The 17917-nt window shown below is 39.9% G+C and overlaps 1 protein-coding gene across 1 annotated transcript in view; it reads right to left on the bottom strand.

Annotated features, from left to right (window-relative positions):
• Positions 1-2575: 2575 nt before the first annotated feature.
• The window catches only part of SLC49A4 (solute carrier family 49 member 4), a 66752-nt gene continuing 51410 nt past the window's right edge, over positions 2576-17917 (bottom strand). The window contains exons 8-9 of the mRNA XM_082484448.1: positions 7669-7851; positions 2576-4584 (exon numbers count right to left, since the gene is read on the bottom strand). Of these exons, the coding sequence (XP_082340574.1) occupies positions 4469-4584; positions 7669-7851 (299 nt within the window). The 3' untranslated portion in view covers positions 2576-4468. The remainder of the gene's footprint in view (positions 4585-7668; positions 7852-17917) is intronic.

A 17917-nucleotide genomic window follows, 5' to 3' on the forward strand; every position in this document is an offset into this window, starting at 1 on the left:
TAAAACCCTGCTGTCATAGCATGATAGGACAGTTATATCCACTGTGCAAACTGTCTAATTCCCATTCATATTTCAGTCAATCCTCACAATTAAACAGCACTTCTCTTTCTAGTAACAGCCAGTATATGCCTATCAATCAATTCAGCTTGTTTATATTACAGTGTCAGGCTACGTAAGTTGCTAAGTTTACTGTAGAACAAGCCAGGCATTAACATCCCTGTCATCACAAAAATTTACATTTTATATGGATTTGATAACCTCAGTGCTGAAATGCCCCCTGGAAACCCCCATCCCCTCACTCAATCCATCAGCCCGGCACTCTCCGGAGGTACCGGTGCAAACACTGATGCAGCCTGGGGTTTTCCAACCCACTCCAAGATTACAGACGTCCCATTCCCATTCATTTCACCTCTGTCAGATGGGTGGGAATAACTCCGTGATGCTGTGAACCTGAATACTTAACACACACGGTGCCCATCAGCTTGGCCTCTCTAGGTGCGAGGGCTAAAACTGCAAGTTTCAGGCAAATTGTAATCTGCTCACAACAGACTATCTGCTCACATACGTGCAAAATCCTTTGGGTCTGCACTTTCTTCAAGTTTGCATGATTTTCTAAAACCCCACTATTTTAACACACATTAAGGAGATGGTCAGCCAACCCATCCCTCTAAAATTGGCTTGGGAGCATGGAAGCTCTTCTCCATGCCTCCTGCACGGACTCCAGCTCAGGAGGGCAGGCGGCCACAGGGGAAGGCAAAGGAACCAAAAGGAAACGGATGCAGTGAAGAGAGACAGCAAAGAGCGCTGTAAGAAGAGCCTTCGTCTACTAACCCCGAGCTTCCTCCTTAGCAGCAGGAAAGCGAGCACAGCTCCACGGCTCGCAAGAAGAAAGTTGCCGGAGCCAGGCAGAAACCTGAGGAGCTGCCCATACTTAAAATGAAAAACTATCAAGAGAGGTGTCACTACAGAGCATCCTTCCTACCATTTTCAATATAAAACTTAGAATAATTATTTGCATTTTAGGGGACTCTGCGCTGCTGGGAAAAAACATGTTCTTCAGAGCCGTGGAGGGAAGCAAATATTAGAACTTCCCAGAGCATCTTCCTTGACTGCACAAGTCAAAGGCCAAGCAGCAGCCAACGTCAGCTACTCTGCGGCAGTGCAAGGCAACACCTCGTTTAGATAAAAAACCCCATTATTGATGACTCAGAATTACAGAGAGATTTAGAACTTTAAGTAATTAATAAGAGAAATATTAACTGTTTTGAGCCTGTTCTGCGCTACTGCTAATTGGATCAGCACTGCTTAGAGCTCTCCCTGCAGTCTCAAGCTCCAACTTCCAATACAGTGTGGTTCACCTGACAGCTCGGACCCTCGGTAAATCCAAAGGTGGGCCTGGTGATAACCCATATCCAAAAAATATTCCCGTGGGTTCAGTTTGGTTACTGGCATGAACTGGACTGCTCCTCCGGAGAGGGATGCTGCTGCTGCGCACAGAGAATAAAACATTTTGCAGAGATCTCAGCAAGCACATTTGCAACCCCCACCCCGTCCCCAGCCAGACTTGTTAATCTAATAAAATCCTAAAGCCTGAACATTGTGCGTGTGGAGCGCAGCAGCATCCTGCACAACTCTAAGTAATCTGGGAGCGATCCTTTGGTTTTCACTCAGGCGGATTTCCATCAGACTCGCTGGGAACTCTGGTTGAGCCCCAACTGCAGAACGGTGCCTGCAGCCCCGGCGCAGGTCTCCAGCAGAGCCCCGCCGTGCCACTCGCCTCTGGATAACGCCTCTATTTAGGTGCAAAGGCATCAAGGGCTGTAATCAAGACCACAAACTACAGCACCCGAGACAGACACAGCAACTTTTACCAAAGTATCAAAGTTCGGGAGAGCAGCGAGCAATTCACACTGACTCAGAAAAACAATCGACGGGGCTTAAAATGAGACGTTCGCTCTTCTCCCCTGACTGTAGGGAGAGTCTGCATCTGGCAGTACTGACAAATATTTTGAATTGCTCAATGCTTTCTGGAACAGAGGCAGAATAGGTTATAGTCTGAATACCGCCTGAAGAGCTTCTCCATCTTAAAATAGTCAGGGCAGTGAAAGGATTAGAAATCTCTGTCACTCGGGACAGTGCCCGAACTACGCAATTTTAATCTTAATATAGCTACAGTAAATTGCAGAAGCGGAGCTCCGAAGAGCCATCTGAGCTTGCAATTCTGCCATGACAATGCAACTCCAATCAGACTCTTGGCAAGCGATCCTTGGTTTCAGAAGACAATAGGTAGCAGCAGCTACTGGATACTCAAACTATTCCAGGCACTAAAACATAGTAAAAAGAAGTTGGACAGTTAATACCATTCATCTGAAAACCAGTAAAAGGATGATGCCAGCGGTTCTGAATGGGCTGGTTAGATTGATTTAGTTACCCCAATGTAGGTTAGCTCCATTTCTACAAAGAGCCTGCTTCGACAGAACAGATCATTTAGTAGCTAATATAGGCAATGAGCTAAGTCAATTTTCTGTTACTACAGTAAATACATCCATTGCTCTGAAAACATAAAAGCAGGGAACAGCGTGTTTTATTTTACTGCACAGATACTCCTGAGTGGAAGGTATTAGCGGCATATTCTCTCTGAAAAAGGAGAGCAGACAGAACGAAGAGATCCGTGTCTGAAAGGCAGCGCTCAGTTCAGGGTTTATTCGAGTGGGTTTACAGTGTCTGTGTCACCCCAGGGTGGCAGAGAAGAGCCCCGCGCAGGAGCAAAGGGCATTCGATTGAGACTTCTACGGACGCAGAACCCCGCACACCAGCCGCCCCCAACACGTGACGGCACCCCCTGCGATAAAATTGCCACGGTAGGAAACCATTCACCCCCTGAAAAAAATTCATGTCACAGACAGCGTATGTATGCGTTTCCATTCACAGCAGTGACTGGTTTAGTTACTAACAGTGGCATACCACCATCCCGAGACACGAGTACTTAAAATAAACCTATGTAAACACATACCCTTATATAACTTATATATAAAAGATATATATAAGTTTTATTTGTGTATACATAGCTATAAATACACACGCGCACACATACACACACACAAACACACCCCCCTAACACAAAGCACAGAACACACACATGGAAATACTGTAGATGACGCTGAACTGAAATCTAAGAATATAATTAAGAAATTATTAGCAGGTTTAAAATTGAGTTAAAAAACTATTCAAAGTGTCTTTAATATTTATGTTCAAGTAAGGGCCAGAACGACCACAGATTAGTACTGATAAAAAGAGCTGGCATGATATTTCCCATATTATGCCAAAACTCACGAGTTATTTCTCATTGTCAAACTCATTGTCATTTCGCCATCAGGGCACCTCATCAACTAGAAAGATTTATTTTTTTTTTTAGGAAATGGTGATTTTAAAGACTTGAGTTAACAAACAATATTGTTTAGGCACCCTCAATCATAAACTAACCCAAAAAACCACGCACACCTTAGAGTATCAGAAGAGAACTGGTGGGACTTGGACATCCACACCCACAGTATTCAGTGGCACGAACAGGTCTTCACAGTAAAAAAGGCAGTACTGGAGACGGGGGATGAAAAGGTGACACAGTGGTGGCCTTTAAAACAGCAACAGTTACCGAGAGTGACACTCCAGTAAACTTCTGAGACACCACAGATGCTCTGCGTTCAGCAGATACAGAGCCATGGTGGTACTTCAGAGGCGACTGCGGGTGCAAGTTGGGTTTCAGTGGCAGCTAAAGCTATTGTTTACATGTGCTCCAGGGTGATAACACACACCTCTAACAACACCGAGAGGATTGTTTGGGATATTTAGTATGGCTAAGAACCCTGGTACCAGTGTCTTATATCAGAAATCACTTTATTAGAACGTAAATGTAGTGTACAAGCACCAAATCGTTTTAGCTTAACTGTTTAATGGACATTCACTATATAAATGACTAGTGATTTAAAAGAGAGATCTTTTTAAAAAAAAAAAAAAGTTGGTTTTTTTTTTTTCATTTTATCTTTTTTTTTTTTCCTTTTGTTAAGATTATTCACTCTGATAGAAGACTGAAGATTACTGGTACCCTGGTGTGTACAACCTTGAGTCGGCACACACGCACACACACGCACACCCACACAACTGCACACCTCACTGCTACATCAACAGCCTTTTAAATAGAGAGCCCCAGCTCTGGCACCGGGACCTGTACATCATATATATTCTCTTTGTGCATTTAGGCATCATTATCACCACTCAAGTTCCACGTTTATCGCAAATCAAGGTGGTCTTGAATGTAAGAACAGCCTGTCCCTCACCCTCCCTAATAAAGCCGCAATTAAGTCTTGTAATTTCTTTGTTTTTCCGCCGTTCAGCCGTGCAAATCCAGGCAGGTGTGCAGACTGCAAAGCTGACTTCCAGTCTCTTCCAACCTCTCACCCCTCCGGCGTTATCACACAGAGACGACGACATCGAGATAGAGTCTGTCGTAGGACTCGCGGAAGCAGAGGATGAGGAGCAGGCTGAGCAGACACGATCCTGGCAGGCACCAGTTGAACCAGGAGAACTCTGTAAAGCAGAAAACAGACCCAACCTCAGAGCTATCAAACGTGCTCCATGTTTAAAGGGGCCACAACTTCGATTAATGGCAGGTTTGAAAGAAATTGCTGTGTTCTGAACAAAAATCCTGACAGCTCTCAACCAATAGACGGTTAACGTGGTCTGGGAGACTTATCCATGGATGCCTTATGTATAAGGGTTTTACACATATATATATAAAAAACACCAATGCCTCCAGCTAATGTTAATCCTCCTTATTCAACCTGTCAATGGAGAAAACGTCAAGAAAAAGAATAATCTATCATTGCTAATGGAGAATAAACCACTTCTGAAGATTCTACTCATTAGTTCTTTGATCTCTACAGAGTGAAAATTAAAACAAATTAAAAGGGTAAGAAGAAGCAGGATTTGATTTTGAATCAAACCTGCTACACGGTTTGAGAAGGGAAAACCAATTCCTCAGAAGAAATTTGTAAGTAGTACGATCAATTCAATTTAAAACTAGTTGCACAAACGGCTACTCAGAAGCCTCTTTGTAGCTGTTAGACATAATACACTGCTCTTAAAAATCTGTGTTCCACATTCAAGAAATCCTATCATCTGATATTTAACTACTAATTAGTAGTTTTATTTATGTCTTTTGTTCTTTAAAAGAAGTGCGCCACAATTTCTTTTTTTGTAAATCTTTCAACTTACTGAAGAAACATTAATTTTACTGGAGATTGTGTTGTGGGTTTTTTTTTAATTTCCTTTATTATTATTATTTATTTATTTTTAAACTCTTCCTCAAGGTCTGAGTCAATCAAGACTTCAGCACTGTTACTTTCTTAAATTTGTAATTTATATTGCTAAAAGAAAAAACACAATTTATATTATACAATGCAAAGGATAAAAGTCAGAAAGCCTAAAAAAACAAGCTTCCAAACCCAGTAAGGTTCAACAACACCCTCTGTCATCCACCAAAACCCCTTACAGATTTCTTTAGGCAGCAGTCTTATTAAAACCTCAGGGAAATTTTCCTAGGCTTGGAGAAGACCATGTTATGTGATGCCAGAAGTCAATAGGTAGATGCTTTGCTATTATTTTCTTTATAAAACATCCAGAGGCTGCGGCTTTGGGTCTCGGGGTGCAGCGCTAGCTGAGCTGGGCTGAGCTTTGGAAAGTTTTACATCTCACACAACCCCAGAATGGTCAGGGTTGGAAGGGACCTCTGGAGATCATCTAGTCCAACCCCCCTGCCAGAGCAGGGCCACCTACAGCAGGTTGCACGGTATGGCACACTCCACTGTGCCAGCTGGACCAAAATCTTCAATACACTGGAAAGTCTGCAGGGCTTGGCTCTTTCACAGCCTTTGCAATATCAGAGTACGAGGAGAAAAAGAGAGAAATCCGAATTAAAACCACTAAAGATTATCTGGCCTAAAAAGCAAGACTAAGGGCACAAGATGAATTGGACCGAGTTCTGGTTTATCTGCAAGCTTCTTAAATGCCATTAGACAACGTATTTGAATCAAATGAAAGGCAAATGTTTAAGATCGTTATCCACCTTCCAAACGATTTTTTAATCAAAGGAGCCAATAGCACCCACTGGCATTGATTCCCCCCTCCCCTCCCTACCTGTGACCACATGCGCTCTTGTACTTTTGATCATTTGTGAAACTGTATCACAGAGAATGGATCTTCCTAAGCATAAATCGCTGCCCCCCACCCCCACCCCCCCCCCTCCTTTGAAGAAATAGGGAAAAAGTTCCAAGTGTATGAATATACTAATTTCAGGTTTATCCTGACCTGGATTTACAGATATCTGCTAGGGAAAGAAATAGAAGAGACAAAAATAGGGCCCCAAATACCCTATTTATGAGGGAACGAGTTCACTTTATCATAATTCTTCAGTCAGAAGAACTCACTTTATCATAATTCTTCAGACACTGTATCCCCATTGTCAATTTTAAAGTAATTTTGAACGCTGGACTGTTACTCTGAAAAATGCTGAAAAATTCTCAGAATTCTCAGAATATTCTGCATAATCTTTTCAGCTCAGCTGTAAATGTTAGAAATAATAGCATATGTGAACAGAGTTCACACCAATTTGGAACGGGGTTGTCAATCTGCTTGTGATTCCCTGGCAGAAAGACACACAAACCATGCTGAAAATTTGTGCCAGGCTGTAACCTTCACAATTTCAAGCACAATTCATTCTGAAATTTGTCAGCTTCCTCTTCGTTACAAAACACACCATCTTAAGAAGTACATGCGCTCATGATAGTATATAAAAGCTCCCAATTTCTAATGCTTCCAAAGCAAAACATTGCTTTACAAATTTTGTGTCATGAAGCAGACATTTGGTTTGTATTTTGTTGTTGCAGTAAACGTCTGCATCTTTGAAAACCATTAATAAAGACCGCTTCTCTTTGAAAGCAAGATGAGTTCTTATTTTACAGCTTAGAGCAATAATATACATTCTAGTCTCCTAAATAGCAAGTTGAATGATGAATTACGAGGAAGCAAATAATAGTTGAGAGATGAGAGTCTGAAGAAGTTGACGAGAATATCAAGCAAAACACTGTTGTGCCCAATTAAGCCACCGGATTAATCTCAAGGAATGAATATTTTGTCTTTGAGCAGTGGTCAAGAGATGCTCTCTCCCCTGCAATGGTATATGTCCAACCCACTGAGCAGAGCTGACCGTAAATGGGGTGTTGCTGCTCTGCCCCTCCCTGGCAAACACAGTTATACCCTGAAGCATGAGACTGGATTAGCTTTACTGTGGTTTTGAACGCCCATAGATACAAACATTATTAACGGTCACATTACCCAGGCCTTTACAAAAATATGATGACAGTGTGTATCTTGATGGTTTCTGGCTACAGCAGATTTTAAATGGAATATGACTATATACATCTCGCATTAAACATGTCATTTTTATTAGCATGCATACAGAAAAGAACAATTAAAGTTCCTCTCCCTTGCTGCTACACAGGGGGATTCAAACATTTGATTATGAACAGAAACTGTATGTACAAATCCTCCTTTTACTGACAAAGGTATGTCTTCATGCAGAATTATATTTTCGAAGTAGCTTATATTTCTTACCTGTATGGTAAAATGTGAGGAAAAACAAAAGCACTCCCATAAACACATTACTCAAAAAGGTGACAACTCCGCAGGTAATTCCTTCTGGAACAGGGTAGACTGTCTCCACAAACAGCTCAAAGAATATTGGTACGCTGCTGTTGAGGAATATACCCAACAAAATGCAGGATGTGTACAGTGTAGCTATAACAGAAACAAAAACAGTTATTAATTTCACGCTGGCATTTTTTCCCCCTATTCAGAGCTGCCAAGAATACTAATACTTGAGTAACTGAAAAATGCATAAAATTATTTTTGTCCTCTGTGTATCATAAAGCATATCACATCCCACTAGTTTTAGGTAGAATCCATGCATTGATTTGAAAAAAAAAAAATTTGAAATACTGATTTTTTTTTTTTTTTTTAAACAGAACCCATGAAGACACATTCAGTGATTTGAAATTCACTCGTTAAGTAAAACAAACAGAACAAAATTTTGAATGCAAAGCATCACCTACAGTTTAATTTGCCTCTGAAATGAACGGAAACTATTGTCCTATCCACAATTAGGACAGGGAGCAATTAACGCACCAAATCGGAAATGGACATGGATTAACCTTTTGACTTAGCTCTAAAGGTCAAAAGTAATTTTGCTTCCATTTTACAAATAAAAACTAATGATCTACCAGATATCAAGACATTAGTATTCATCACGGCCTGAGCTGCAACACGTTGAGTCCCTTTTGGCTTCAAAAGGAGATGAAGGGGACCCGGCACCTGGCAGGAACGGGACATATTTGATAATGCAGATTATTCACTGCTGGACAACAAATTCTTTTTCTTGGATGAACCAAAGGAAGAATACAGACATTTCTTCAGCAGCCTCAGATATTTTGTTCCATGATTTCTGGCACTGCCAAATACTTCACAGTGCTTAACATCGTAATAGAGATGCCGAATATACCTGTATTATCTATTAATAAACCCATTATATCTATTTCTGAGAAAAAGAAAACTTCAGAAGAATTTAGTACCTATTCAGAAATGTAAATAAGTCTTTGCTAAGTGCTCTCTTGAGAAGGGGAAAATTTCCTGACCTGCAGCCTCAACAACCTGGGATTACTGATCAAGTAAAAATTGTAAGGAAACCAGTACAAGGCTCAGAAAAAAAGAGAAAAGTCTGGAATATTTTCTGAAGTTTCTACCAAAAATGATGAGAAAACGTAAAGAGATATTTTTCAGATGCAGAAGTGTTACCGAGTCACAGGGAAATTACTTAGAGCGTCTTTTCACTCCAGTATGGTACAAAATCTTTACACAATTTACTTTCATATGGATATATATGTTTATATAAAATAGAATCTGCATTTTCAGTTTAATTTATGTTCTTCTGTCTTGGAAAGGGGAGAACTGAAACAGTTCTGCTTGATCTTCTGTTAAGCATTGCTCGATTTTTCAATTGAGAAACTGTTCAGAAGCAGAAAACTTCCAGCTTAAGAAAAAAAAAAATAAAAAAAATCACTGTTTCTTAAAACATGAAGAAACATGGAAAAGAGATAAAGGCATTAAGAAGCAGAAAGGGCTATCTATCAGATCCTCCATTTGATGTGGTTTGCTCCCAAGGCACAAAGACATATTTCTCTACAGAGGATCTGCCTGGACAGGAAAAAGAGGACAGAAGACTCAGCCAGAAAGATGATACAGATGGCACGACTTCAGGAGGGACAGCTGGCCCCCACTTGTTGTTTTTGTTTTTTTTTTTTAATATACCAGAATGTTCCAAGTTGTTAAGAAAAAAAGAAAGATAGAAAAAAAAATAAGAATAAACTACAATAACTTTTTCAACTCTCAAATTCCCTTGTTATAAACTGCAAAATGAAAGTCAAAGAAATGGATGCCAGGTATGTTCAAGAGTTCTCAGAGAGGAATGAAAAAAATCAAACCAGTATTAGGATGATCTTCCTAATGGGCTCTTCTAGCTAACATTGAAGAACCGATTCTCTAGTTAGAAGATCCATAGAGCTTTGCTGCAAGTCCTTACCAGTGCTTAAAGTTTCATGAACCTCTCTTTGAATTCCTGTTTACCTCAAACAGGACTGTACACTGCTCTAACAGTCTCTAACCACTACCAGGTGTAGCCAACAAATCCGAGCACTGAATTCAGCTATTTGATATTTTTGTGTTGGCTTGAGAAACCAACACACAAACGAAACAGAAGTATTATCTCAAGACAAATGAACATTTGCCCCTCATTACACTCAATTAAGGATATCTATACATAACTACTTGTAACTTCTAGAGAAAAAATCGAGAACTTTCCCTAAAGAAGAAAGGTGGTCACCCGCAGTAATTCTGTGTTAGAAACTTTAACAGTGGAAATGGTGGTGAAGCTGTTGAAAGCCACAACAGCACCATTGAAAGTAGAGCTGCATATAGGGAGCAGCAGAAGCAACACCTCTGCAGGAAGAATGAAACCACTTCCATAAACAACAACAGCCGGAAAAGGGGAATCACGTACCTCTGAACAGAGACAATCTCCAGATGTATAATTTCCAGAAACTTAGATTCACTTGAGGTGAAGGCAAAAATATGCATCTAAGACTAGCAGCCATTTAAAAGATCAAGACTTCAAATTTTAGTCAATAGAGTAGATGCAAAAGGTTCCATAAAACAAACAGAAGCCTTCAAAATAAACTTGATAGTTAAAATATACTAGTTGAATTACATCATTGTTCATCGCTTACTAAAACGCATTAAGACGACGAGACCATAAGCAAGTAAGCACAATAACTCTGTACTTTAGAAAATCAATACACCCTTACATTTCCTTGTCACTACAGCTCCCGTTAGTCATACATTCCGCAAATACGCCCACGGGCACACAGCTCACACTTCCACACTACCATAAGAAAAGCAGCTTTAGCATTACCTTTAGTTTTCCCCAACGTATAACCTGTCTCATGTGTGCACGCTAAAAACTGCCAGCTGAGTATCAACGACAAAACCTCTGCTGAGATCACAGATAACACTTATAAACCAAGGTGTATGTATATGTACACGTATATTTGGAAACTAGCAAGAGGAAATGGCAAAGCAAAAGGACAGGCAGAATATAGCATCTGGTAGATGCCGATTTAAATTCTAAGATCTAATGGAAATGACAGTTTTGACTTGTAAACCTCAAAAAGCTGCTCTGAAAGTGAAGGAGGTTGTCCTGGTTTGAGGACAGTCCAGCCCAAACCACAACAGAGGTGTACACATCTGAAAGCCTACAGAGTTCCCCCTTAATGGGTACATACTGTAAGTGATCGGAAAATATTTGTTTATTTCATGTTTCTGTAAATCATCCAGGCTCTTGCTGAGTGCTATACAAATAAACTTACTCCATTAACTTGCAATTAAGTCACAAATTCAACTGGTCAACTAGATAGACAGTCAAACATAAGATATGCAGTTTCAGAAAAATAAGTTCTATGAAAAACTCAAGTAAGAGTTCAAAAGTGGTTTTTGCCTTTCATTTCATGCACTAAGTAACACACTTTGTATTCCAGCTCATGGGCAACAGGATGCTGTAGCAGGGAGAATACTACCTATTAACAGAGATCGTTTACTTTCCATTACAGCGACCTTGCATTGAACGAACACAAACAATTACCATGATTTTATAATGTAGAAGAACAGCTGCTAAAGTTACACCGAATGTTTTTTCAATTAAGACAATCTTGATGACAGTCATTGGAAATGAATATAAGGATATGAAAGCACTGATAAAAAAAAAAAAAAAAAAGAGAAAGAGATGATTTACCAAGAAGCTAACATTATGTCCTAAAGCCTAACAAGGACAACTAGCTTGGACAGGCACACGCTGGGGAAGTGTGTCATGCTATTAGTATAAAAAAAGATCACTTTGTCTTAGGAAAAGGAATTAACTGCCTATGAAGCTACACACAAAGTAGTACCCGAGACAGTGACAGCTGTGGACATCAATAAATAATGGAAGTGGGCTGGGTTTCTTTCAACCACTTTGATTAACATCACATTTTAAAGATGTTTGTGTGAATGAAGCAGCTATTTCGCAGGTTGGCCGCTGCAAAAAGAGCAGGAAAGGCAAAACATCCATCCAAAGCACAGCTGCTCCAGAGGATTGGCCTGGAGCTGCCGCAGCAGGAGGCTCAGGCTCGGTCGGCTTCGTCACGTCATGTTCATGCTTGAGGTGTGAGACAACCCATGCTATTCCCTCAGCGCTCATCCTCCTTCTCCTGGCCAGGATGGAAGCAAGGAATGAAACGACCCTTGATAATAGCGCTAGGGATGTTACCAGCTAGATGAAGCAAGGTACCGACCGGGGACTGATGGTGATACAGTGGCTTAACATAAAAAGGAGAAAAAGTGGTAAGAAGTTACATTTCTTCCTGGCTTCTTATCTCCTGCAGGTCTTCAGCTACAGGACGGCAAATACATGCCCATACCCCAGAAACAGACTTTCTTTTCTCTCAGCCCTGAAACTGTGGCAAAAAAATAATAATAAAGAATTAGGGGAAAAAAATAGGAATGCTAACAGGGATGTGATTTAAATGACGGTGTGCACGTGGTGTCCCCAGATGAGCTTGCAACACAGCAGAAGGAGTCTCGAGTATCTCTGACATTCAAACGAACTCCCAGGACGTTCTGCAACATGTTTAGCAATTTACTCTTAAATTACACCATCGCTAAATTTATAACCACAGAGTCTGATCCAACCTCAAATGAAAATAATGGAAGAACTTCCACTGATCTAAATGGTTCTTATCAGCCCACTGGCACATAAATCTTGGCTGATTTTTAACAAAGACTATGAAAAATTAGCATTTCTTTAAAAAAAAAAAAGTATTTTGCAGATAAATTTACAAAAGAAATACAGATACTCTAGAGCAGTATCAAGTGCAAGCAGGTGGTATAGCATCTTCTTCCAAAGTCCTCTGCCAGAAACTCTTGAACTCTGTACATCTTGTAACAGTTCTCTTCTCAAACAAACCGAGCCAAGACTTAGACAATTTTCTTACAGATAAACAGGAAAGTAAATACAACTGAACATGTTCTTTTGGGCGCAGCATACAATTTAAAGCGAAACCTCCAAAGAGCTGGGGCATTTTGGTATTGTCCATTAAAACAACATCCCAAATGCCAAAATGAAAGGCTAACGCCTCATGTGGATGCATTCTTCATTGACTTTAGTACTTTAGTATCTCCACGAATGCTTTGAACAATTCTAAGTTAGTTCCTATCAAACTTTCTGAAGTCTGTTAAAGTGGAATAAAACTTCCATACAATTTAATTCTTGCTACTGGCCATGGGAAGAACAGCCACAGAAGAAGTCCCTCTAAATTTTTCCATGAGAAATGTGACTCCCTCAAGGCAAGACAGTAATTTTTACTGTAATTCACTTACGGGAACAAAAAACACAATAGAATGAGAACGTCCCTGTAGCGCGCGTTTATAACATCAATAAGTTTCATTGCCTGGATTTCCATTCCAGCACATGCTGATCAAATTCTTGTCTCATGATATAGTTATGAAAGTAACCAAAAATCTGATCAAATTGGATTTGTTCTATATACTACCCAAGAGAAAAGCAAGTGGAACTCACTTTGAAAGCAGAGCATTCACTTCGGAGAACTAAAACGTTAAGAAATTACTAAGTGAGCCTCAAAAAAAAAAAAAAAAAAGGAAAGAGAAAAAAGGGGTGCTGGAATTCATGCAATATTTGAGGCTTGCTACGAATGGATATTTGAAGTGACCAGATTTATAGATATTCACCCCTGAAATACTCCTCCCAATTTTCAAGCATTGTACACTATTTAATACTGGGGTTTTTAACTGTTTTTAAATAAACCCCTTAAATTAGTTCTTCTTTAAGCACTCTTCTATCTGTGGATTTACAGAAGCCTTCATAAAGACAAAGGTCATTGTTCGCTTCTTATGAGTGGGAAAAGCACAACGAGAGTGTGGGTAATGATTTGCCCACATCCATAAGGAGGTTAATACTGAAGCTAGAAAAAGAAATGTTTTCAGGCCACTGTTTTATCCTCTGGGTCTCCCTGCCTCATACTTTTTTATAGTAAAGAAATTAAACTCAAAGAATAAACTAATCAGTATTAAGTAATAAACTTCTCTCTTTTTCAATACTGTGCTTTGTAGATGAGGACAGGGAGACAGATGTGTTTATAATGTTCAATCTGTTGAACCTGAAAGTAAAGCGTAGACTGCTTAACCTAAATATAGTCATCAACTCACGGAGTTACCACCGTATTCAGAGTATCTGCCATGCAGCACTAGAAAAGATTTTGTGAAGCAAAATTCTGCTGAATGTGCTCATAAATATTAGAATATTCTTGATATGCTATGCTGAAAACATTCAATCTGAGCTGCGAGCAACTAGCGTTGCATATCAATTTTTGGAAAATGCTAGTATTTGTATCCAGAGATACTACCAGCAATACAGAGTGGCAAGATACTGAAACTGGCATTACAATGCCTTACACAATTATTTTGGGTCAAAGTATCCCATTGTACATAAATTCACATAATGAAGCTCAGTACAAAGCAAACTAACAATGGACTTGGCACAGAGAAACAGATCAGCAGCTGCATTGGGAATTCAATGGAGAAAACTATTTTGATGTTCAACGAGTCCATTAAACTATTTTTGAAACTTCCTGAAAAATGCAAATAATATACATTAAAATTAAAATTTCTTAAAAGAAAATTCAAGCTTGCTTAAAATATAAAACCCCTTGATTCTGGAATCAGTTTAAGAGCTGTGATTAGCTGATGAGAGGTGTTTTAGACAGATGATACAGTAGCTATGATGGCACTATATCATTATTGCCTTGCTTTCTTTTTTTCCCCTCACTGGCTGTTATGGTTCATACACATGACTCTGAAATACACTTTTTATGAAATCTTTTGGAGACACATTAAGAAGTCAGCAAATGACAGAAAACTTGTCTTGCTCTGCGGCAGGAGGAAAAACAGAGCATATTATGATAATATACAGCAATGCAGGCATCACACAATACAAACAATGCTAAACGCTAACATTTAAAGAAAACACAAAGCAGTCATTGATTTTTAATATCTGCATTAAAGGTCTCCATTCTAAGTAATTACATTCTGTAGGAAATATCTTTAAATGATGTTGTGCCTATTTACAAGGAATTAGGAGAATATTATACAAACAAGTGCAGGAAAAAACATTCTGCTGCGACTATTTTTTCAAATACAATTCCTCCCCCAATATTTAAACCAGACATTACTACAACTGCTACAAAGAATGCTGATTAAAAGAGGGGGCATGGTTTGTTTGCATTTTAAAAACAAATCTTCAGATATTTTCTTCCCTTCCCTTTAGGGGGAATAATTGGCGAAACACTCTCATCTTTTTAGCATTTCAAAAGCCTGCTCCCATGCAAATACACCCACCTGCGTGCTTACTACAAAGTCCTTCCCCAGCTCTCCTGTAGGCCCCCTTTAGGCACTGGAAGGCCGCAATAAGATCTCCCCGGAGCCTTCCCTTCTCCAGGCTGAACAGCCCCAACTCTTTCAGCCTCTCCTCATAGGAGAGGTGCTCCAGCCCTCAGATCATCCTCGTGGCTCTCCTCTGGACACGCTCCAGCAGGTCCATGTCCTTCTTGTGTTGGGGACTCCAGAGCTGGATGCAGTACTCCAGGTGGGGTCTCATGAGAGTGGAGTAGAGGGGCAGAATCACCCCCTTTGACCTGCTGGCCACACTTCTTTTGATGCAGCCCAGGATATGGCTGGCCTTCTGGGCTGCGATCGCACATTGCTGGCTCATGTTGAGCTTCTCGTCAATAGCACCCCCAGGTCCTTCTCCTCAGGGCTGCCCTCCAGCCATTCCCCGCAGAGCCTTTATTTGTGCTTGGGATTGCCCCAACGCAGATGAAGGACCTTGCACTTGGCCTTGTTGAACTGCATGAGGTTGGCTTGGGCCCACCTCTCCAGCCTGTCCAGGTTCCTCTGGATGGCATCCCTCCCCTCCAGCGTGTGTACCTCGCCAAACAGCTTGGTATCATCGGCAAACTTGCTGAGGGTGCACTTGACCCCACTTGCCAACAAAGATGTTGAACAGCACAGGTCCTAGTACCGACCCCTGAGGAACACCATTCGTTACATATTTCAGAATATTTCAGGATATTTCAGAAGTTTCCAGGTATTGCTGAAGATGGCAATGCTTGTGGCTTTGTAGGGCAAAATCTGACTTGCTCATTGAGAACACTGAAGGGCAAGAGAGGAAGGGGAAGGCCATCACAAAATGGGACCTAGATAGTTGGAAGGAAAAACCTCCTTGCAAGACCAAACGTACACCCTGACAAGTTTCCATACCGGTCAGTTTTCAACCCTGCTTGCTCTGCCTCAGCATTTGCACGAGGCTGAAGGTGTGGACCAAGATCCATCACTGGCTCTGTAGCACCGCCAAGCCTAACGCTTGTGCTCTTTGCCATGGAACAGGAAGAAGTTGAGGAGCCTATTAACCTGGCAACATCAAACCCTGTTGCCGTCAATAACACAACCATCCCTGCTTTGCAGCAGGTGTTCAGTGATGCCTGCAAAGTAGCTCTGGGATACAAAACATTACGTGGACCTCTACTACAAAAAAAACCCCAAAACCGAAAAATCCCACAATGATGGCGGCTTTTGTTTTGCACATCTTCCAGCTCTACAAAAACACACAGAGGATAACTACCTGGAAGTCCACTGTTAACACTGGTCCACTGAATATGCAGAGTGACTTCCACTTTAACCAGCGACCTCAAAACACTTCCCAAAGCTGCCGCCAATGGCCTGTATTGACCTCCTACATTTATACTCTGATATACCCTACATCTCAAACTTTTAATTAAAAGAAGAAAAAAAAAAGTTCATCCAAATCAATTCAAACGTACTGTTTCTCCCAATTACTGTGGAATGCAGAGGTCATCATCATATTGCATCGTTACATTGAGGAATAATCTAGCATGAACTCCTATAAATTAGCTGAAATAGCTTGTGTGTTTTCATGCATAACAGCATATTTCATGAAGATATACCACTGCTTTGCTGTGTAGAAGGATCTAAATTGAACAGGCACATTACATCTATTTTATATAAACTTTAATGAGAAAAGGCTGATATGAAACCCCCGCAACCCATCTATGAAGTTTAAACATTATGCCACAGAAGAAAAAGAGATCTTATTTGGTGGCTGCACATTAGGCCCTGATGCTTCGGATTGCCTTTTTTAGAGGAACGCACCATATTGCTCGCATTTCTATTCAAAACAAGCTTGTGTTTTATAGAAAACAGTTCAAAATTTACAGTGACATCTATAAGAACAGCACAGAGAAAACTCTAAAATATAATTTACAACTCAATCTAAGGAATCATTCATTTTAAAAGAAGCGATAACTTCATGATAAAAGCAACTCAATCCTTACATTTTTTTATCAAGGGATGTTAGTTCAGGATACTTTATATGAAACCCCAAATACCTTAGGCACTTTTATATCCTGAAAGTGGATCACCTTTCCAAAAAAAAAAAAACCCACCCCACTGTAATGCACCTACATACTATAAACAACAAAGAATTCTTCCAGAATCTATTTTGCATGCTGAGTTCTTTAGAAAAAAATAAAAACAGAGACAGAGTTCCATCAGTTTTGTTTTGGATCATTGATGAGTACATATGCAGTGACTTTCACCTCTTGAAACTTCTCTGCTTCATTCTTATGCATAGACTTGAAGGGACATTTATGTGTTTTGCTTTTTGAATGAATTCAGAGGATAGAGTTACTGTAAAAATTTACATTACTGCAGGCTTGTAGTGATGAAGCAGGCAAGCACACAAAATAAGCTTTTATTGCATTTATTTTAGATTTGATGGAAAAGAAAAGTGCAGTGATTTGGTTTGACAATAGAAACCATGAAATTTGATTTATTGATTAAATTACATTTTATTTAACCAGATTTTTTTTTTTAAAGTTGAAATTTCAAGATAAATCACAAATTTGACCTATCCATCCAGATGGTGTTTCTCCTGAATTGATCATGTATTTCAATTTCCTGTACCCACTTCAGTTTATAGTGGTGACATATGCAATGCACCAAGGACACTTACTGAAACTCAAAGTTAATTTGAGCAAAACAGTATTTTATGTACTACTCTCCACAACAAACTATTTATCAAAAATGGGAATAAACCAATTTTTATTTCTCCTACAATACATAAACTTGC

This window comes from Vanellus vanellus (assembly GCF_965231255.1).
Source record: "Vanellus vanellus genome assembly, chromosome: 5".
In the NCBI taxonomy this organism is placed as follows: Eukaryota; Metazoa; Chordata; class Aves; order Charadriiformes; family Charadriidae; genus Vanellus; species Vanellus vanellus.